The sequence below is a fragment of the Dermochelys coriacea genome, chromosome 3, assembly GCF_009764565.3.
Source record: "Dermochelys coriacea isolate rDerCor1 chromosome 3, rDerCor1.pri.v4, whole genome shotgun sequence".
NCBI lineage: Eukaryota > Metazoa > Chordata > Testudines > Dermochelyidae > Dermochelys > Dermochelys coriacea.
In genome coordinates this window covers 208,742,223-208,764,850 of record NC_050070.1, presented here as the reverse complement: position 1 = coordinate 208,764,850, position 22,628 = coordinate 208,742,223, and the positions used below count along the sequence as shown (strand labels likewise).

The following is a 22,628-nucleotide window of genomic DNA, read 5'->3' as shown; positions in this document are numbered from 1 at the left end:
CTGTAAGATATTTGGGGCAGCTCTTATAGCATAGACACTACCCCAATATAAATGTTAAATAATAATACTGAAAGGTAGCAAACTTAAAACTGGTGAAAATATTTGTATACCATGCTTAACTAGCCTGTGGAACCCATTGCCACAAGGTATGACTGAGACCAGGAGCTGTACACACAAATATTAAGAGACTGTCCCTGCCTGTAGAGCTTATCGCATACCTGTTTTTCCACAGTAGCTGAATGTCATAGAAATGTCGGGCTGGACAAGACCTTGAGAGGTCATCAAGTCCAGCCCCCTGCCCTGAGGCAGGACCAAGTAAACTTAGACCATCTAGACATAGACCATTCTTAAAACCCTCCACAACCTCCCTTGGAGTCCTATCCCAGAGCTTAACCACCCTGGGACTTAGAAAGTTTTTCCTAATATCTCACCTAAATCTGCCTTGGTGCAGATCAAATCGATTTCCTCTTGTCCTTCCTTCAGTGCAAGTGGAGGACAATTTATCCCTGTCCTCTCTGTGACAGCTCTTGACACGTGAAGACTGTTCTCAGGTTCCCCCTCAGCCTTCTTTTCTCAAGACTCAACACGCCCAGGTTTGTAACCTTTCCTCCTAGCTCAGGTGTTCTGAACCTTTGATCATTTTGTTGCTGTCCTCTGGACTCTCCCCAGTCATGCTGCGTAAAACGCGCTACAGCCACTCCGAACGTGGGGAACAAAAATGCCAGAGTAGGCAGCTAGGCCGAGGTGGCTGAGGTGCCTTTTGTGAAAGGCTGAAGGCCCTAACACCCTGCGGCTGCACCGCTATGGAACTTCTGCACGTGCTGGCCTGACTTGCTACTCTAGCAGGAAAACTCCCATTGATTTCAAGGTGAGAGGATCAGGCGAGTAGCAGAAGCCACTGGAAACAGCAGAAAAGCACATTAGTTGCTCATGCTGGCCTAGGGGAGAATGTGCTAATATGTTGTGGCTTAAGGCATTTGCTGACCATGTCACAAAGCTGTATGGGGCAGGCCCAGGGCAATGAATGCAGAGTCAGAACTTTTCTGGAGAGATCATATGGTGGTTTGATCTAAGCATAGCAGCCTGGTAAGGATTTCTGATGATCAGATCAGCTCAATCCCCAAAGAGTGCCTGACCCTCTGGAGAGCTGCTCTGGGATGGGGGTTAGCTGTAGCCAGGTTGCCAGGCTGCCCAGTTGTGGACACAGCTCTGTGCTACTCTAGGAAAAGACCAGAAAAGTGACTGAATGGGATGCCGTATTTATTGTCTCAGATCAGATTGGCTGAGTTCGCACATAAAAGGATAATTTTTTTTCTAATTGCCAGCCCTGCTGACCCCCCCAGAACCTGACTCTGGCTGAGTTCTTTCCTTCCCTTGTATCTCCCCCGATAATAATGATCTTGCTGCTCTGCTTTGGCCTTCAATTATGCCACTGACAGTGGGAGATTTGCCCGAGTGAGCACTGAGCAAAAGTCGAGCACTGACATCTGGATCCAGCCACAGGGAGCAGAGCTCTGCAGGGAGAGGGGCCTTTCTTACAGAGTTCGTTTAGACCCAGAAACGAAGCTGTGGGAGAACTGTTGTGCGTCTGTGAATGGGGATGGAATTGGGACAGCATGTGGCTGTGCCGGTTTGGGGTCTGAGCCCTCAGCAGTTGGAGATGTGTGGGTAGGCTGGCTCTTCTCAAGGAATGACTTGGCTCAGGAAAGAAGTGTGAGCAGCACAGAGGAAAACTTAGTGTATGCAAAGCTATTTCCCCTGCTGAGCAATGGGACCTCTCTTTACCCCGGTAATCCTAAGTCTGATTCCAGCTCCGGTAGGCTTTCCTTCCTCTTGAGCAGAGCTTTCTTGGAGGGTTGTTAGCGCAGAGCAGCATCAGTGCTTGGCAAGTCCTGCAAACGCTAAGAGACGTTAAAATGGGCCGTTTCCCTCAGCTGAAGAGCCGGCCTGCCAGCGGAAATGTTTGCTAAGGCCTGCGTGAGAAAGCGGTGCGGTTTGTGGGTGACCTGTAGGTGTTACTTTGAGAGCGAGCCCGTGTGGATCAGAGCTGGTAGCACAGGGCAGTGGCTGCCCCATCTGGATCAGGAGAAACTTTCAAGTTTGGTCTGCCCTCTGCAGCCTGAAGTTGGGGGCTGCCGCAAGGCTTCTAGCTGGAAAGGGTGGTCAGTTCACTTCCTAGGCTCCACACGCTGCTTAGCAAAATGCCAGGGCAATCCTACAGAAACTGCAAAGTGAACGGCTGGACCTTTCACAACCTGGATGCTGTAGCTGGGGGTGCTTGCAGATACCTGCTTTGGGACAGGGCTAATTCAGGAGTGGCTGGAAGGGGGACAGTCATCGCATGGGCTTTTGATGTGTCTCCATTCTGCCTTCTTTGTTTGTTAGTCTCTAAGGTGCCACAAGTACTCCTTTTCATTCTGCCTTCTGTTGCTCAGAGGAGGCAGCAGCTGGCATTATTTTGAGAAGTAATTTGAGTGCTCAGATCATGACAGGCGTTTGCTCATCTGATCAGCTGTATAGAACCCAGAGGGGATGGCTCAGTGTTCTAAGAATTAGATGTGAACTATAGGCTCAGATCCTGACAGGATTTGATTTTAGCCCATTATCTTCGCATGAGTCATATGCAGCTGAGTTAGGCTAAGAATGCTGATGTTAGAGCCCAGGGAACTTTTTGTAATTTGGGGTGTCCTTGGGCAAAACGCACCTTCCCAAATCTGGGCACTGCACCCCCAGTCCTACCACAGCCTTGAGCTATTCCTGCCGTGTCCTTTGGAGGTGGGGGGAGCAGCGCCGCACACAGTATTCCAGACTAGGGTGCTCCGTTGCTTTATGTAACGGCATGGCAATTTTCAGCATTGTTCTCTAGCTCATTCATTATGCACCCTGATGTACTCTCCCCTCCCCCGCTTTGACCATTGCTGTGCATGTCAGAGAGATTTTCGCTCAGCTCTTCGCACTGATGCTCAGAGCTTTTCCCGGAATGGCTCCAGTTCATTTAGAGCCCAGGAATGTGTATAAGCAGTTCAGATTTTCCTTCCAAGGTGCACTACCCTTTGTTTTCATGGGTGACTTTCCTCTGCTCTTTGCCTAGCCTGTGGAGATCCCTGGGACCACCTTCTCCAGGGAGGGCAAAGCTTCCTGAGGAGCAGTAATTGCTTCCTGGGGGAGACACCTGCCTCCTGACTTGTGAACCTTTTGCTAATACTCCCTGAGTGCAGCATCACCGCAGTGGCTTGTGCCTTTTCTTATGCCATCCACTGCGCTTAGGCCTCATCTAGGCTGGCAGAAACGGTGGAGTTTTAAAACGTGTTCTCTAACTGACATTAGTGGGGTGCAAGCCAGAGCAGGGAGGGGCTATGTCACCCACCTGCTCTGCAACCTGGACTGCTGCCAGTCACACCCTGGGTGTCTGTGTACAGCCACAGCCTGCTCCAGCAGCTCTGACCCCAGCAGCCTGTCGGCAAACACCAGCCGCACTCTGGCTCCTGCCAGGCTTGGTTACTGCTCCCAGGGTGACCCCAGCACACTCCCAGTCCTGGATTCCCCCCAAAAACGTGTGTTCTGCATGTCCAGCCCTCTCCTGGGCAGCCCAGATGTTAGGTGTGTTGCCCCTCTCAGGGGATCGGTACACACCAGTCTACCTCAGCTCGAGTTACCCACCCAGTTCACAACGCTGGGTTAGTTCTAATTAAAGAATAAAATGAATGTATTTAATTGCAAGGAGAGAGCTGTTCAGGATACAAGTAAAGAGTCACTAAAGTCAGAAATGGTTCCAAGAGAAATAAAGATAAATCACTTCCCCAACTGGACTTGGCTCACGGTGAAGTCCCTGAGCACGTGTCCAGTAACGCTGCTGCCCAAACCCTCCGGCCAGGATCTGCTCCCAAAGTTCAATAAGCATTTCTTTCCTGGTCTTAGGTGAACAGGAGAGAGATGGGCGGGGAGAGGGAAGGGGGGGGTTGCCCCTCACTTTTATAGTTCAGTCCTCTTTTGAAATGCATTGTCCTGAGGGTGACCCCTAGGTAAAGGTCTTTCCCCCTGAGAGCCAGGAGACAAGGAGTCGGGGGTGCGGGGAGAGGTTCCATGCTGTTGTTCGCTGAGATCAGATCTGTTTGTTCCTGCCCCCTCCTTGCCAAAGAATGGCCACGTGGTAGTCGATGGCCCGTCAGCTTTGATGGCACCTGCCTGGCTGGGGCGACAACTTGTCCTTTGTCTTTGAGAAGCAGGTTTACCCCCCTCTCCCCCAGACTTTCCTGGCGAACGTCCTTCAGTCATGAGTTGGGCTTCTGCTCAGAGCGTTACATAGAATGCTGCTCCAGCCCTGTCCCTGAGATGTTGTTAGCTGTCCAATGACACCTCCCCAGGCATTTCTGTACAAAGATTATTGCCGTGTGTGCAGGGTGTGACGGCGCGGGGGCGTTCTGTCACACTAACACAGTCTAACTAGCACGTTTTAAAACTCTACTTCAGGCAGGCAAGTTGTATTTTAACACACATTGGCTACAGCCCAGCTGGCTGACACACATCCAATACCCTGTCTGCATGCAGGTTTTAAAACGTGTGTGTTAGTGTGTTTGCTAACAGGTTAAAAGTACCTCTTTGGCCTTGTCTAGCTGAGCCCAGAGTCACTTCCTTGCTGTGGGGTGGAATTCCCCTGTGGGCTCTCAGGGCTGGCATGAGGCAGGGGGGTGGATTTAGAGGACAGCGTTGCTGCCAAGGCTTTGTTCTGGCCCTTGCCTAGGGCTGAACGTCCTCTCCCCTGCTCTTGGCAGTTCACACCCCTGCCACGGCCTTAGCCCCCTCCCCCAGGAGCTTTTCTTGCTGTTTCGATTGTTTGGCCCTGACTCCACCCGCTAATGGCCGGGGGGCCTGGCTCCAGGTCTTCTCTTTGCAGTTCCTCGCCAGGTTCTGCAGGGCAGATGGCTGCTCGCCCTAGACCTGGCTGCCTGGCACTGTGGGAGAAGGGGGATGTAGTCAGCATGCAGCCTGGGCTCCCTTTCCATGCCTGGGTTACTCCAGGTCAGCATGTGAGCATGTCTCTGCTACTGCTTGCTCTTCCACTTCAGCCCTGGTTTGGCCCTGCTGGGAGGTGCTCGGAAGGAGCTGGAAAGCCCCAGGCAGGCAGGCAGAGGCTGTCTGAACACAAACTCAAGTGTGGGGAGCTAGCCAGGAAAGGCAAGAAGGGGCTGCCTCAGCGGGGACCTAGGAGCCCTGTGGGCTCAGCCTCTTCCTGCCTCTCCCAAGCTCGTTTTAGGGGAGCCTGGTGCTTCCCAGCAGGGGTCCTTCAAGCTGCCCCTGGGGAAGTGGCGGAGGTGTGTATTTCAGGGGCTCTGAGCCCCTCTCCCCTGGACAATCGGGGGCAGCAGCAGTACCTCTGTGTGGTTCTCTTCCTAGCCCCTGCCTTGGATTTAATGGGGACCAGCCCCACCCCCTCTGCTCTGCTTCCTTCCCCCTGTACCACAGCCAGAGCCCACTTCCCTGTCTCCGGCAATGCAGCCCTAGTTCCTGAGGGTGTCTGTCTGGTGACAGCTGCTGTCTCTAATCACAGGACTCCCGTGGGCACCGCAAGGAGGCGGCTGCCAGCCGGCGCAGGGACTGGGACAGCGAACGCTAACTCTGGAGCCACAGAAGCCCAGCCGCTCAGGCTACTCTCCCTGGGTGGCCCCTTCCAGGGGCACTGTGTGCCGGGGGGCTTAGGTGCACTGCTCCCCTCTCCTCAGCCTCCTGGTGCTGCAGCGAAGGTCTGAGTGCCCAGGGTGTCGGCAGGGGCAGGGTTGCCGCTCAGGGTCTGCCCTGCTCAGTGCAGTGGTGGGGAGCCACGGCTGGTGCTGCTGAAAAAGCTGTTCAGTGCTGGGGCGTGCCAGGGCTCTGGCAGCTGCCTGGCCCCTCGCTGACCTCCGCTTGCAGAGGAATTCATTTGGGGTGCCTCTCCCTTCCTGACAGCAGGGCACTACCCTTTCAGAGGGCAGCCCGGGTCCCTTCTTAGGTGTGCATCCCCCCCAAGCTGGAGTCTCTCCTGGACACGTGAGCGTTCTGGAGTCCCAGGCCAGGAGGGCCCATGGGGATCACCTACTTTGACCCCCTGGAGACACAGGCCTGAGAGCTGCCCCCCAATCACTCCTGGAGCGGAGCTTTTAGAAAAAGAGCCAATCTGGACTGAGAAATGGCTAGGGCTGGAGTATCCACCAGGTCCCTGGATAAATTGTCCCAGTGGTTTATCAGCTGCCAGCCTGACTTGATGGCAGGCTAGCCCCCAGAGCACCAGTAGTGAGTGTCCCACAAGGGGTGTGTGGGGGTAGTGGCTTGCCTGGAATAAATGTGTGCCCGTGGGCTGGTGTTTTCCCCTTTCTCTCCAGGGACATGAGGGGGGGGCGCTGAGCTCCTTTTCCTCTGCAGAGCTCGAGCCCTGGGATTCCCTTGCACTCTGACTCTGCGCCACAGCCATGGCTTTTCCAGCCGGCCGGGACCCATTGAATGGCCTCTCAAGCCTTGTAACAGGTTTCAGAGTAGCAGCCGTGTTAGTCTGTATTCACAAAAAAGAAAAGGAGGACTTGTGTCACCTTAGAGACTAACAAATTTATTTGAGCATAAGCTTTCGTGAGCTACAGCTCACTTCATCGTGAAGCTGTAGCTCACGAAAGCTTATGCTCAAATAAATTTTAGTCTCTAAGGTGACACAAGTCCTCCTTTTCTTTCAAGCCTTGTAGAAATCAGGCAGAAGGTTACCATTACTGGTGAGCAATTAAAGTCACTCTCTGAGCCAGGACTCCTGCCTTAGGGGCGCAGCAGTTGCCAGACTGGATCAGAGCAGCGGTCCATCTAGACCTGTCCCTGTATCTGACCCTGGCCAGTACCAGCTGTGCCTGCTGCAGAGAAAGGTGCAAGAAACCCTCTAGTGGAGGATTGAGTCGCCTGCCCGTAAGGCTCTGTGGGGTTCAGGGCTGGCTTCTGCCCAGCTGCAGAAGGATTTACACGACTTCCAAATGCTTTTGCCCCCTCGCGGATGTAGGCAGGGTGTTCTCCTTTGGCAGAGCAGGGGCCAGATGTTTCTGGATCCTACTCCACCTTTGTCCTCGCTGATAGCTCGAGTTCCTCGGCTCCAGGGTGCTGGGCTCTGTTATTTGGGTCAGTCCGGGAGAGACCAGCCTCAGAGCTGGATCCTGGCTGGAGAACTAGAGCGTGAAAAGTACTAGCAGGAGCAGGGGAAGTAGAAAAGAGGCAGGAGTTAGAGAAGAACTGCTGTTTATAATCTGTCGAGCAAGAATCGAGGTTCACAACGCTGGTGAATAACGGTTACCTTGTGCAAAGCGTTAATGCTGAGGGCAAGATGTGCAAAGGACCTCCCCAGCAGGCAGGCATCCTGTCCCAGGACAATGAATCTGATACCAAAACCCAGGGAACCTGGCAATCACTGCCTGGGAAGTCCAACTTAAATCTCTGGTAAAATAAAGCCATAACTATGAAGAGGGACAAGTCGCTAACCCCTTGATGAGGTATCCCTTGAGCACTGAGCAGCCTTGGGGTTTGCAGAGAAAATCACACGAGGCAGACTGGAGTCCCTAGAATACAACATGCTACAGTCCCACTGCCAGGGCTGTGCACTAACATCCCCACCCACAATACAACCAACCTTCTTCCCCACCCAGGTATGAACCCAGACCCTGAAAACAGAGTATCCTGCCTTCCAGAGAGACAGTGTGGCAGGGGGAGAGTCCCCAGGCAGAAGCTTCGCAGAGCGAATGAGCACAAACTGGAAATGGAATGGGGGGAGAAGGGAGGTCAGGCCTCTAATCAACATGAAAAAGGTGGAAGGGAAATGGAGAGAGGTTTTCTACAGCATTCTCCAAAATCCCACGGGGTAGGGAAGAGAGAAGCTTCTGTAGCTGCGAGATTTCCTAGCCAGGAGCGCTCAGATGTCTGTGCTTCGTAGATTTAATTGTAAAGCCAGAAGAGACCATTAGATCATCTAGTCTGACCTTATGTATAACACAGACCCGAGAATGTCACCCACTTACTCCTTTATTGGCTAAAACATCTTCCAGAAAGGCTCCAGTCTGGCTCTGAAGATCCCCAGAGATGGAGAATCCACCAGTGCCCTTGGGAGTTTGTTCTGGGGGTTGGTCACTATTAAACATCTGGGCCTTATTTCTAACTAGAGTTTGTCTGGCTTCAGCTTCCAGTCACTGATTCTTGTTCTGCCTGTCGTGGTTAGACTAAAGAGCCCTTCAGCACCTGGCATTTTCTCCTTCACTGTAATCAAGTCTCTTCTCAATCCTTTTAATAAACCAAACTGTGCTCTTTCCTTCTATCACAAGAAGGTATTTTCTCCAGTCCTTGAACTATTCTTGTAGTGCTTTCCGGCACCCTCTCCAATTTTTCTACATAAAAAACATGGACCCCAAAACTGGACACGGTATTCCAATATCAGCCTCCCCGGTGCTGCATACAGAGGTAAAAATCACCTCCGTATTCCGACTCACTCCTCCCGTGTTCATTCATCCCAGGATCGCATTAGCTCTTTTTGCCACAGCATCGCACAGGGAGCTCACGTTGAGTTACTTGTCCACAAAGAGAGCCCAGCTCCTTTTTGGAGTCACTGCATACCCCTGTATTGCAGAGCTGGCCTGCATTCCTTGTTTCCAGATATGTAACTTTGCATTTGACTGTATTAAATCAATTTTTGTTTGAATTGGCCCAGCTTACCAAGCGATCCACATCACTCTGTATGACTGAGCCTTGTTCTTGTCCATTTTCACCACTCTGCCAATGTGTCATCTGCAAATTTCATCAGCAGCGATTTTTATATTGACTTCCAGATTATTGATAAAAATATTGGGGAGTTCCAGGTCTCATGCTGATCCCTGCAGAACCCAGCAGGAACCATTCTCATGTAAGGATTCCCCATTGATAACTGCTTTGGGGATCGGCCGCTTCTTAAGCCATTTAACAGGGCTTCACTGGTATTGTATAATGCTAGTATTTTTGATGGAGCGTTGGATGGTGCTAAGTCAAAGGTCTTACCAAAGTCTCAGGATATTACATGTGTGCAACTGCCTTGTCGTCGCATCAAAGAATGAAATGAGGGTTGTTTGCTGATAACTATTTTCCATAAAACTGTGTTGACTGGCATTAATTATTGCCTGAATCCTAGTTAGCTTTGGCATTATTTCGCTCAGCGTCGGTGGCAGGTTCACTGGCCTCCTGCTCCCTGGGTCAGCCTGCTGAGGAAGCCCAGAAGAGCGTGCCCAGGACGGTGGGTCTGCCACTAAAATGTAAATCACGCAGAGTGTACAGAACCGGGAGAAAGGCAAGAGATGCAGAAAGAACCACTCAGTATTTATAGCCTGCGCCACCTTCTCTGAAATGGCCAGGGGTCAAAAAAGAACTAGATACGTTCATGGAGGGTAGGTCCATCAATGGCTATTAGCCAGGCTGGGCAGGGATAGTGTCGCTAGCCTCTGTTTGCCAGACGCTGGGAATGGGTGACAGGGGATGGATCACTTGGTGAGTCCCTGTTCTGTTCATTCCCTCTGGGGCACCTGGCACTGGCCACAGGGATAGGGATCTCCTAGCAATGAGGGATTTCAGCTCCCCATTGGTGCTTTTGGGCAGAGCCCCCCACATCCTCCGAGGAGTGACAAGCTCATCTCCTTCTGGCCCTATTGACTGCCCTGGTATCTGAGCACAGGACAGACCAGCAGGGCTGAGTTCGCAATGCTCTTGAGCAGTGCAAGGCTGGAAAGCCTCTTCTGCGAGCTCCAGCCCTTCCAGTTGTGGGATCCTGGCTTAGCTGTGTCAAGGACACTTAGGCCTGCCCTGTAGTGCCCCCAGCTCTTCATGCGCCCTCTGTTCCAGCCTGTAGTCACTCCTCAGTTCCCTGCCTGGCTCCCCCCTGCTCTGCCTGGCAGATTAGGAAGGGTGCTTTCTGCCAGTGCTGGGAGACCAATTCCATCCAGCCCTGCCAGCCTCTGCTCTGCATCGCATGGCCGGGCCAGCCAAGCGCAGGCGGTGGGTGATTGTTTGCACATCGCTGTGTTTGCAGGCATTTGACTAAGCCGTTGAGCGGCTCAGGCAATTCCTCTCCTTGGCAGAGCCTGTGGGTTGGTTCAGGGGCTGGGCCTGTGGGAATAGGCAATGCCACTTTCTGCCCAGCCTCCTCCCCCCCCCCGGCAGGCACACAGTGCACCGGGATGGAGGGTGGGCTCAGGGGCAGCCTGCTCTGGCCCAGGGAGTGTTGGGCTGGGACTCCCAGGTTTCTGGCTCAGCCAGGCTGGGGAGTATGAAGCTGCCCCAGGGAGCGAGCGGAGGTGTAATGTCTGAATGGGAATATTTGTCTAGTTAAGTCCCAGATCAGAGTGGATTTAAGTGCTTTAGTTTATAAATAAACAGCCCTGGTAGCTAAGGTAGCTTTACTGAGGGCTGGCAGCAGCCCTGCTTGGGAAGGATCTGTCCACCACACGGCCTGCGACTTCCTGTCACACCATAATCCCTTAATCCTACTTTAGCTCTGTTAATGTTCCCACTTCCCTTTCTGCTCTGATCCGCTTTCTCGGGGTAGGAAGGGGTTGAATCCTGCCGCTCCTCTGCTGAGCTTGTGCCTGGGGCGGGGAGAGGCGGCCACAGCTCGGCACCATCCCAGCTACCGTCCGGACGCCTCGGACCATGTGGCAGGGCCCCGGGGATGGTGGTGCCTGAGTGTGTCCCATTCTCTCTGTCTTACAGACTCTGCAGCCTGCGCCTGAAGAAGCTCACCGTGCTGAGGGAGCTGGACAAGGAGCTGAGCTCGGTGCTCATCGCCGTGAAGATTCAGGTGAGCTGGTGCCCCAGTGCAGTGCTGAGGGATGGGAAGGCTAGTGCTGAGGGCCTTTTCTGCCCTTGTTCCCCTCTCTGTTAGCACCACTGTCGTGTCCCCGGGACCAGGGTGAGTTCTGGCGCCAGTGGGACCAGCTCTCCTGGAGATCAGTGGTAGCTGCCCCTGCCCGCTTGCTCTAGCGCTGAATTAGTGGCCAGGCCTGCAGTCCTGTGATGCGGGGCTGGAACCGGTCCTTTCCCCCTCGCCCTCTCCCCTTGCCCGAGCATCTGCTTCTGTCCCGTGGAAGGTGGGAGGCAGCCCTGTGCGGGCGTTCCTTGGGCTGATGGAGCCAGCGGCCCCCTGGGAAGGAGGCCCTAAGGGGCTGGATCTGAACAGAGGGGCTCTCTCGACTCTGGTCTCCACACGTAGAGAGTGACACCTAGCTGCCAGTGCTCGGGTTCCCCAGGCAGAAACCTCAGACTCCATGTAGCTCTTCCTTTGCGTCCCTCTCCTCCCTGCCGTCTGCTGCACCCTGCACCAGGGATGGATGCAGCATGCAGCCAGCGCTCTGTTACAGGTCCAGCCAAAACTAGCTAGTTTGGCCTATTGCTCCTCTGTCCCCCGTTGGGCCCTGGAGAGTGATACCTCCACTCTGCCCCCAGCCTGGTCTCTTCCATGAGTATCTGGCTGTGGCACGTCAATGGACCCCTCCGTCTGGATGGGACGCCTGTGATGATGCTGACACTTGGCCCTGGACCCAAGAGGCTCTGCTCTGCAGCTACCCGGATAGCATCTGGAGGATGGCAGGGTGGGACTCACCCTGGCTGCCTGAACACCTAGGCTCTGCCCTGCTTTGGGGCCTTCCATCTGGGGCTGTCCAATGTATTATACTGGGCCTCCCGAGCCCTAGGAGCTCCCTCCTTTCCTGCAGCCACGCTATGCCCTGCAAACGGCTCTGCACAGCCAGCAGGGACGCACAGGGAGGGAAGGAGCTGGAGTGCAGGGGATGTTTTAGGGAGGCAGGATATAATGACTGGTGCACAAATACCAGGGGAATGCTCTGGTTCCGGGGAGGAGACAGCTCACTTGGGTCTCTTGTGGTAAGTGGTTAGGGTAACCTGTCACCAGATCAGGAATGGCTGGTAATGACCACCGGAGTCAGGGGTTTGAACCCCAAACACGGTATTTAGCCCCATCCTCCAGCAGACACCCCTGGGTCTGCTTCTCTCTTGCACAGCCTGGCATGCTGAAAAAAGGCTCGCTGAATGCAACTGACATGGGGCTTAGTCTCATCCCAAGATCACGACTCTGTGCTCAGCCCGCCTGCCCGGTCTGTCTTAGGAACACCTCGCTCCAGCTTGCATGAGGAGCAAGAAGATGACAGGGGGAGCAATGCTGTGTGTGAGAGGGAGAGACCGACCAGCCTGGTGGAGGCGATTTTTCTTCCTCCCTACAAGCCTGTGCGTGTGTGTGATCTCCAGTGCCAACCTCCCCTTTTTGTTGGCCTGGACAATCCTGCTGCCTTCCCCTGTGAGTGGGAGATCCATCCTACCACCTCTTCTTCCTCACAGGGAGCAGGGATCTCTTGCCTCTCGCTGTGTCACATGTGCACAGATCCAGGAGGCATGTGTCATCCTGCCCCCTCCCCTTCTGGGTGTGTGAGAGGGATCGTCCCTTCCCTCTCCCCAGGGTGCATGGGGGGCCCCCATGATCTTGCTGCCATCCCGAGCAGCAGTCTCGGATGGAAGGGGGCTCTTTTGTGCTTTTGTCAGCTGGTGGAAAGCTGTGGCTGCCATGGGAAGCAGGGTGGGGCGGGGAGGCCAGAGAGCTCTTTGTGCTGCAGGCATTAGGGTTTAAAGCTGGATTAGCGGTGGAAGCCTGGGTATTAATGCTGCTCCAGAAGGGAGGGCTGGTTGTGCCTGCCCCACTTGCCCTCCCAGATCCAGACCGAAGCTGTAGAAAGTATGGGGCACAGGGCGGCCAGACAGCCTCTCCAGTCCTGGCCCCTCCAGTCAGTTCTAGCATCCAGGCTTTTATTCCTGGTCTCTGCAAATACTCGCCTTGTGCCGTCTGAGACTCATCTTGGGAGGTATTGGGGGTTGTTAGCATTGCTATAAATCCCTATCGAGCCTTCCAGGAGCCATGAGAGCACCGCCCCTGCCCCAGAGAACCCCTGGTCCCCCTGTCACATGCACTGCCCAGGGAAATAGCAGAGCTGGGCAGGGGGCTGGTGGCTGGGGGGGGCGCAGCGCTCACAGGGAGGAGGAGCTGAGACTGGGCTAGGCTGCTGCACTAGCACTCTGGTGGTGTGACAGGAGACCCGAGAAAGTGGAGCTGCTGGCGGCGCTGGGCTTGGCCAGGGGCTGAGAGGGGAGGGCAAGGCTGGCGAAGGCTGTAATCCCCTGGGTGGCTAACTGCATGTGACCTCTGTAAGGCTCTCCTGCCCTGGTCGTCTTTGTTACTCTAAGTGCCCCATGGGCCATGAGCCCTCCTTGCTCTGCAGGTTCCCTTTCACTGCATTCCCCAGCCCTCGCCATCACTATGCCAGAGCCGCAGAGCTGAGCAGTGACCAACGAGCAGCCCAGCCCAGCAGGACACCACTCAGTAGGAGCTGTATTTATTCTCACATGCTGTTACATTGGGTCCCGAGCACTGCCCTGTGCTCCCCCTGCCCCTCCAGAAACAGAGCCTCATGCCCAAAATGTAGATGTTGGCAAGCCAGGGACTGATCGCTGGAACCAAGGCTGTCCTCTACAAGCAGCTCTTCTGTGAGGTCCTTGCTGCTTACCGATACTCAGTCTAAAATGGCATTGCCTCTTGTTGGTTTGGTGAAGAAATCTGTCAGCGATCACGTCCAGGACTGTCTGGGCCCTGCTTTCATTAGTAGCACTTGTCCTCCAATCAACATCTGGGAAATTAAAATCTCCCATAATCACACAACTCCCAGTAGCATTTATTTAATTAAAGTGTTAGTGGTCTCTATCCTTATCCCGATCGGATCCTGGGATGGGGGGTGTCGCAGACTCCAGCACTGTCCCAGTGGAGCCTCTGTTACCTTTCTTCTCCAAAGTGATTTTGGCCCCAAGAGATTCCATTTGATACATTCCATCACTTCTAATTTCTTTACAGTCTAGTGTGTCATTAATGTACAATGTTACTCCACCACCTTTACCTCTATTTTTGTCCTTCTGGTACTCCTGTTATGATGATTATTCCACCATGTTTCCATTACCCCTATAGCATCTGGCTTCACTTCCTGCACCAGTGGTTCTAGTACCTCCATTTGTTACCCAGGCTTTTTGCATTGGTGTACAGACAGCAGCTTCCACATCTGGCCACTTTCGTCTCTTCCATTCCTTGGGTCACCACCCAGGCTGCCTCTCTAACTAGCCTTCCTGCCTAAGCTCCTGCCAAGGGAAAAGAAGAACGGTACAGCATGCTAAGAGAGGCAACCTTCCTAGGTCAGCATGGTTTGTGCCAGGGCCCCCTGGTGAGTTTACTGCATGGAGCCAACGATTTTGGAAGGCACCTTACCCAACTACAAGCCCGTTCAAATCAGCAGGGGATTGCACTGGTGCCAGTGAAGCCATGTGAGAGCTGAAGCGATCAGGTCGGAGAACTAGCTGCTAATGGCATTGGGCATTACAAGTGACACTCAGCAATCCTAGAAGGGCAAGTAGCATTAGTGAATATTAATTGGCCCTGGCAGCTGACTCCAACAGTGCTTTGAAGCCGGAAAAAAGGAATGCTGAGTAGCAGATGCAAGATGCCAGTGAAGAGATGCAGGGTCTGCATTCAGATGTGGGCTGGCCAGTCACCCCTCAGGCTCTCTAGGATTGAATTTCAACTGGGTTATGCCACCCCCCCCTCTGTGTAGCAGCCAGTTGCAGTCAGTACCCGGCCCTTTCCTTGCCTGCTTAGGCAGAAGAACTAAATAAATCTACAGAGTCCAAACCGATACTGCCGCAGGATAGCTCCCAGTGGCCCTGCAAAGCCGAGGTCCCACAATAGAAGCCTGTGACATGCCTGAACACAGACCACAGTCCATGCCACATGCTGCCCTGGACCCATGAGCAATGGGACAGGGGCCCCGACTGGAAAAGGCTCCAAGACCGAAGGCACTCAGGGCACAGCAGCAATGATGGACAGTGCTCAGGTTCTAGGGGCGCAATAATAAGACCCCTCTTGCGGTGCAGTTGAGAGCAGACACTGCTTCGCGGCTACAGATGTTCCCTCTCCGAGAGCGCATCACTGCATTCATCAGCTCCTCCCACTGCCTGAGCTCCCAAGTGTAAACCAGCGTCTGCACTGTGTCGGAGAAATGGCCCATGCAGCCAGAGCTACCGAGGAATTGCAATCATCACTGGGTAATCCTGCCGGGAACTGTGGGCCCCCCAGTGCGACACATTTCTCTGACTGACAGGGCCAGTAAACAGGCCAAGATGGTTCTAATCATCAGTCTGAAAGGGGATCAAGGAAAGAAATTCCCATGGCCTTTGTGCTGTCCCATCAGGAGAACACAGAGAAAAATCCATGCCTTGGGTGACGCCTCCCTAACCCACCCTGGATGGAGGAAGCTGCGCTGGGTCCGGGGCCAGCCGCTGCCTTATTTACCACCTGCATCGCTAACATACTGCTGCATCCAGCACAAAATGCTCCCCAGCATTACAGAATTAACTGGATGCTGGGAAGAGGGAAAACGGCTCATTAGCTGAATTTGCAGATGACACTTAATGAGGCGTTGTCAGGGGAATGAAATGATCATACAAAGGGAGCTAGTGCAGCAAGAACTCTGGGCAGAGAGCGCAGCCAGAGTCATCCTTAAAAATCTGCTGCTGATCCATCTGGGGGAAGAGCTGCAAACACAGGCTCTCCCTGGGAGGGAGGGAATTGCGCCACCGTCTCTGGGTGTAAGGAGGCGAGGCGAGGTAACCAGCAAATAATTCTCTCCTTGTTGCAACTATATCCACAGCTTCTGGAGCATGCCCAGAGCATGACCTTCCGATGGCCAGCTTGGTGCCCGAGCACCCCCTGCACTCCCAGGCCGACACCATCCTGCTGTGGCATTGCATGCTCCCTTATTGGATGCTCAAGACAGGCTGTTGAACCCCTTTTATTTAAATGACCTTATAGGCAAAAGGGCCCATCCCAGCTGTGGGCTGCAAGTTAACTGGGTCAATTCTAACTTGTCAGGAGTGACCAAAAGCTGATGGATGGTTAGAGACCTGTGTGACGTGAGCTGGGGGTCTCTGTCCAGGGGTGGCCCTGATCGCCATTGGGCTAGTGTGGACTGCGGAGAGGCTGAGGAGCGACCGGCTCACTCTGGAGGTGAGTCGGGGTGAGCGGCACCGGTAGGGTACGAGGGGAGGCTGCCCTGCTGCTGTCCATGTTGCATCTTTTTCATGGACAACCAAGGTCTTCTGCGCTGCCCGTCCAGCACCGGAGGTAATTATTTCACGCCCTGGGCAAAGTGCTTTGGATAGGCTCTGGCTAGGTGGTGGCAGGCTCTGGGGAGGCAAGGCTGCTTAGCTGGATGCATCTAACCATTGCCTTGAAAAGTACCACCTGTGCTGCCTCCTTCCCGAGCATCCCCTCCCTACTGCTGCTTCTATTGTGCCAATTCAGGATCAGGGTTCTCCGGCCCTTTGCCATGCTCTCTGCCTCCCCTCTCACTCCTGCAAGGGGGAGGCATCTCTGGGGAGCTTGGCCTTATCGCCTCCGTTTTTTGCTGCCTACTATTTCCTCTCCATCTGACTGCCAGCATTGCTGGTTTCTATAGGGGCCTCTCCAATCCTTCTGTCCCTTCTGGGTGCATCTGGTCCGATGTCACCCATCCCAGAAACCCTAGAAACCAGAACCTCTGCTGCTGCTTGGGGAAGGAGGATTGTGCAGTGGCTAGAGCAGAGCTCTGGGGAGTCAGCTGTTCTTGGGCAAGGCACTTCAGGTATTGGCTCTGTGCTGTCGAGTCAAGCCGGTGCTGCTGGCCTACCTCACTGGATCTCTGGGAAGCACTTTCAGAGCCTCAGCTGCAAGGATGCAGTTGTCATCTTCTCTTGATTCCCCTCTCTTGTGCTGGACCCTGGCCCTGGGGTCTCTCCTAGTTCAGGTATGTTCTGTTCGCCTCTGTGCAGAGGAGCTGTCTGGAGGCCCTCCATGGAAGGGAATGAGGAATAGGCTGATCAGTGACACATTTACAGCCTCAAAGGGTGATCTGCAAAGGGAAACGTTTGACTTATGCTTTTCTCCTGCTTTGACCAAGCCAGGGGGCTGGAAAGGAAGTTGGGGGTTGAAGGGTTTTTCTGTCTGTGCATGAGCAACCCCAACCCTGTGTGGCCTGGAAAACCAGGACCGCTGCAGGGGCCCAGAAAGCCGGACGGGGCTTGGAGTCACTGCCTTGGCACCCGTTCACCCTGTGACTAAACACCTGAGAGACGGGAGAGCGCAGACACCCTTCCATGTACAGATGAGAGCTGATGGGGCCTGGCCCAGAGCTGGCCTGAATGGGGGCCTTCAGCAGCACCTGGGAGCCGCTCTACATTCAGACTTTCACTGCACTAACAAAGCGTGTGACTGAACCCCCCCGAATGATGGGGTGCAGGTCTGCACACAGACCCGTACTGGGGAGGGAAGCAGCCAGTGCCCGCTCGGACAGACGTGGGGTACCAGACAGCTGTGCAGCTCTGCGCACTAGATCCTGGGGCTGCAGACGTTCCCACAGTGCCACCAAGAGGCCATGCAGAGGCACAGCCAGCGAGCACTGTGGTGAGTAGGTGCCCCAGAGAGTACCACCCAAGGGAGCCAGAGCGCCAGGACCCTGCAGTCCCCTGATGGGCCAAGTGCCCTGTTTAACCCGGGCAACCATACGGTGTAGTGGCCTGCTGCGACTTCAGACTTCGCTTGTCGCCTCATCTCCGGTCTCTGATCCCAAACGGACTCTGACTGGCCTGGCTCCTGCCTCTGGCCTGGATCTACCTCTGACCTCTGCTCTCCGACCTCTGCTCTCTGACCCCGACCCTGCCTCCGACCTCCGCTCTCCGACCCCGGCCAGATCCCGACCCTGCCTCTGACCTCCGCTCTCCAACCCCGGCCAGCTCCCGACCCTGCCTCTGACCTCCGCTCTCCGACCCCGGCCAGATCCCGACCCTGCCTCTGACCTCCGCTCTCCGACCCCGGCCAGATCCCGACCCTGCCTCTGACCTCCGCTCTCCGACCCTGACCTCCGCTCTCTGACCCCGACCCTGCCTCCGACCTCTGACCTCCGCTCTCCGACCCCGACCCTGCCTCCGACCTCTGACCTCCGCTCTCCGACCCCGGCCAGCTCCCGACCCTGCCTCTGACCTCCGCTCTCCGACCTCTGACCTCCGCTCTCCGACCCCGGCCAGCTCCCGACCCTGCCTCTGACCTCCGCTCTCCGACCCCGGCCTGATCCCGACCCTGCCTTTGACCTCCGCTCTCTGACCCCGTCCTGATCCCGACCCTGCCTCTGACCTCCGCTCTCCGACCCTGACCTCTGCTCTCTGACCTCCGCTCTCCGACCCTGACCTCTGCTCTCTGACCTCCGCTCTCCGACCCTGACCTCTGCTCTGTGACCTCCGCTCTCCGACCCTGACCTCTGCTCTGTGACCTCTGCTCTCTGACCTCCGCTCTCCGACCCCGGCCCTGCCTCTGACCTCTGCTCTCTGATCTCCACTCTCCGACCCTGCCTCTGACCTCCGCTCTCCGACCCCGGCCCTGCCTCTGACCTCCGCTCTCCGACCCTGGCCTGATCCCGGCCCTGCCTCTGACCTCCGCTCTCCGACCCCGGCCCTGCCTCTGACCTCCGCTCTCCGACCCTGGCCTGATCCCGGCCCTGCCTCTGACCTCCGCTCTCCGACCCTGGCCTGATCCCGGCCCTGCCTCTGACCTCCACTCTCCAACCCCGGCCCTGCCTCTGACCTCCGCTCTCCGACCCCGGCCCTGCCTCTGACCTCCGCTCTCCGACCCCGGCCCTGCCTCTGACCTCTGCTCTCTGACCTCCACTCTCTGACCCTGCCTCTGACCTCCGCTCTCCGACCCCGGCCCTGCCTCTGACCTCCGCTCTCCGACCCCGGCCTGATCCCGGCCCTGCCTCTGACCTCCGCTCTCCGACCCTGACCTCTGCTCTCTGACCTCCGCTCTCCGACCCCGGCCTGATCCCGGCCCTGCCTCTGACCTCCGCTCTCCGACCCCGGCCTGATCCCGGCCCTGCCTCTGACCTCCGCTCTCTGACCCCGGCCTGATCCCGATCCTGCCTCTGACCTCCGCTCTCCGACCCTGACCTCTGCTCTCTGACGTCCGCTCTCTGACCCCGGCCCTGCCTCTGACCTCCGCTCTCCGACCCCGGCCCTGCCTCTGACCTCCGCTCTCCGACCCTGGCCTGATCCCGGCCCTGCCTCTGACCTCCACTCTCCAACCCCGGCCCTGCCTCTGATCTCTGCTCTCTGACCTCCACTCTCCGACCCTGCCTCTGACCTCCGCTCTCCGACCCCGGCCCTGCCTCTGACCTCCGCTCTCCGACCCCGGCCCTGCCTCTGACCTCTGCTCTCTGACCTCCACTCTCCGACCCTGCCTCTGACCTCCGCTCTCCGACCCCGACCCTGCCTCTGACCTCCGCTCTCCGACCCCGGCCCTGCCTCTGACCTCCGCTCTCCAACCCCGGCCTGATCCCGGCCCTGCCTCTGACCTCCGCTCTCCGACCCTGACCTCTGCTCTCTGACCTCCGCTCTCTGACCCCGGCCTGATCCCGATCCTGCCTCTGACCTCCGCTCTCCGACCCTGACCTCTGCTCTCTGACCTCCGCTCTCTGACCCCGGCCCTGCCTCTGACCTCCGCTCTCTGACCCCGGCCCTGCCTCTGACCTCCGCTCTCCGACCCCGGCCCTGCCTCTGACCTCCGCTCTCCGACCCTGGCCTGATCCCGGCCCTGCCTCTGACCTCCACTCTCCAACCCCGGCCCTGCCTCTGATCTCTGCTCTCTGACCTCCGCTCTCCGACCCTGCCTCTGACCTCCGCTCTCCGACCCTGCCTCTGACCTCCGCTCTCCGACCCCGGCCCTGCCTCTGACCTCCGCTCTCCGACCCCGGCCCTGCCTCTGACCTCTGCTCTCTGACCTCCGCTCTCCGACCCTGCCTCTGACCTCCGCTCTCCGACCCCGGCCCTGCCTCTGACCTCCGCTCTCCGACCCCGGCCCTGCCTCTGACCTCCGCTCTCCGACCCTGACCTCTGCTCTCTGACCTCCGCTCTCCGACCCCGGCCCTGCCTCTGACCTCCGCTCTCCGACCCCGGCCCTGCCTCTGACCTCCGCTCTCCGACCCTGCCTCTGACCTCCGCTCTCCGACCCCGGCCCTGCCTCTGACCTCCGCTCTCCGACCGCGGCCTGATCCCGGCCCTGCCTCTGACCTCCGCTCTCCGACCCTGACCTCTGCTCTCTGACCTCCGCTCTCCGGCCCTGCCTCTGACCTCCGCTCTCTGACCCCGGCCTGATCCCGGCCCTGCCTCTGACCTCCGCTCTCTGACCCCGGCCTGATCCCGGCCCTGCCTCTGACCTCCGCTCTCTGACCCCGGCCTGATCCCGATCCTGCCTCTGACCTCCGCTCTCCGACCCTGACCTCTGCTCTCTGACCTCCGCTCTCCGACCCCAGCCTGATCCCGGCCCTGCCTCTGACCTCCGTTCTCCTACCCTGGCCGGCCTCTGACCCCAACTCTTGCTTACTAAACCTGGCTCTTGTGATTCCTCCCACTCCTGCTCAGCGACTGTAGTCCCTGACATGCAGATCCTAGCTGAATTGTGTTGAACACTAGGCCAGACTGTCTACACATTGATCCCTTACACAAACTAATGTTAGCCACATTCATTCCCAAACAAGGCCTTGTCCACTGGAGAAAGTTGCACTGATTTAAACCAGTTTCGCTAAACCCGTGCAAAAGGCTGTGTGGACATTCTTATTTCAATTTAAACCACGCTGGGTTTGGTTCGTCTTTAATCGGATCAGGAGTCACACTTTAAACCACTCTAATGCTGGCATGAGAGCAAGCCCCAGTGTGGCCATGAAATAACTGTTAAGTTAAACCATTGCCCCACTCTCCTGTAGATAAAGCCTCTGAGTTGCGCCCACAGGCTGTGTCTGTGACGAGCTAGAGTTGTGATTCCCCATCTCATGTACACAGACTTGCACTAGTGCTCAGTATACTAGTGCAAGTAGAAATTGGTTTGTTGCTATAATAGCACAGGTAGCAGCACGAGCACACACCCACTGGGTATGTTCTCCGCACGGCTGAGCCATGCCTCCATGGCTGCTGGACTTCTATTTCTACTTGCATGAGCTCGGCCAGAGCTGGGGAATCGCAGTGTGGATGTAGCCATGGAATGGCACCGAAGTCACTAAAGGTGTGAGGTGAAGCCCGTTGAGTTATTGCAGTTCCAGTTTCTGTGTAAATAGGGCCTCCGCTAAGCCAGGACAAGTCTGTGCAGACTACGCAGGGCTGCACCTCAGCCTGCACTACACACGGTTTTCACATGGGCTGGGGTGTGATATAATTCAAGCAGTACAGCCCCCTTGGGCATATGCAGTTGTAGTGGTGTAAAGGCGCATACAACGTGGCCCATCCCCTTCCCTATGGGAAGAGCGATGGCACCTTTATGCTGCTAGAACTGCATCCACGCTCTTTCTCTCTGCGTTTCTATACCCACCAATAGAGCTGTGAGTGGGCAAAGACTGTGTGGAGATTCCAGAGGCAGCATCTCCTGCGCCTTGCTGCTGCTCTAAGGAACAAGCTGCCCGGGCTTAACTGAAATTGGTTGGAAAGTGGACTTAGTTGAAGTGGTGCATGCCAGTTTCAGTTTGAGTGGCTTACTTTGGGTTAGTTTAAACTGTAGTTGGTAAGGAATCAAAGTATGCTAAGTGGTTACTGAAGTTAGAACCTCTATACTGGGCTTTGTATGGGTTTAACTAAACTACTGTCAAAACAGCCCTGTAGTTAAACCAGGGCAAGTCTGTGAGCAGACCAGGCCTTAGTTACTGTGGGCCTGATCCTGAGCCCGCTGAAGTTAGTGGGAACTTTTGCAGTGAGCTTTGGCTCAAGGCCCTAATTGGGGAGCACTGACTACCCAGCAGTTCAGGAACACGGAGAGGTTTCTGCTGCCCTAGCTGGCGCTGGGTGGACGCCACAGGGCACTTCTGCTGAGCAGGAGGCATGGAATGGGGGCGCTCCTGGGTGTTTGAATGGCACTTCCAGCTCACAATGCAAGCAATTTGCTTTGCAGAAAGGTTCTTTGATACACTTGTGGATTAATATGATTTAAAAACTAATTAAAAGGTTATTACCAGCAAAGGGGATAAGAGTTTGGACAGGCGTGTATTAGAGCTGCTAATGCCAAGTATGGAGTCCCTTCAGCTGCACTAATCCACTTGCTTTCACAGCAGAGTGAAGCAGGGTGCAGTTAATCTTGCTGGTTGGGGAATTTTTATCAGAAGGGGATCTGTGTAGTATTTGATCTGTGGGACCTGACTCTCATTCATTCTGTAAAATTTATTAGGTTCAGCTGGGTTTTGCTTCTTCTGTCCTCTTTGCGCTTTCTGCTAGGCTGAAGGGAACCTCTTTGAATTGGGGAGAGCTGGGGGGGCAGGATCTGTTAATGCAGCTAATGGTTGTAAATCAGAAAGACTTCTCTGCAATGGCTTGGCAGCCAGAGAAAGGAATCTGAGCAAACTCCCTGTGTGCAGAATACTCCAAGGTAGCACAGACCCTGCCAGCTACATGCACTGACATTCTCCTCCGGGAGGAAAGGATATGAGCCAGCTAGTGTCAACAGCTGTTGG

At 55.6% G+C, this 22,628-nt stretch overlaps 1 protein-coding gene across 3 annotated transcripts in view; it reads left to right on the top strand.

Annotated features, from left to right (window-relative positions):
- Positions 1 to 22,628, top strand: part of LOC119852809 (phosphofurin acidic cluster sorting protein 2-like) — a 113,489-nt gene that overhangs the window by 58,977 nt on the left and 31,884 nt on the right. For all 3 annotated transcript variants that reach the window (XM_043512364.1, XM_038394590.2, XM_043512365.1), the window contains exon 2: positions 10,723 to 10,810. In XM_043512364.1, coding sequence (XP_043368299.1) covers positions 10,723 to 10,810 — 88 coding nt within the window. The remainder of the gene's footprint in view (positions 1 to 10,722; positions 10,811 to 22,628) is intronic.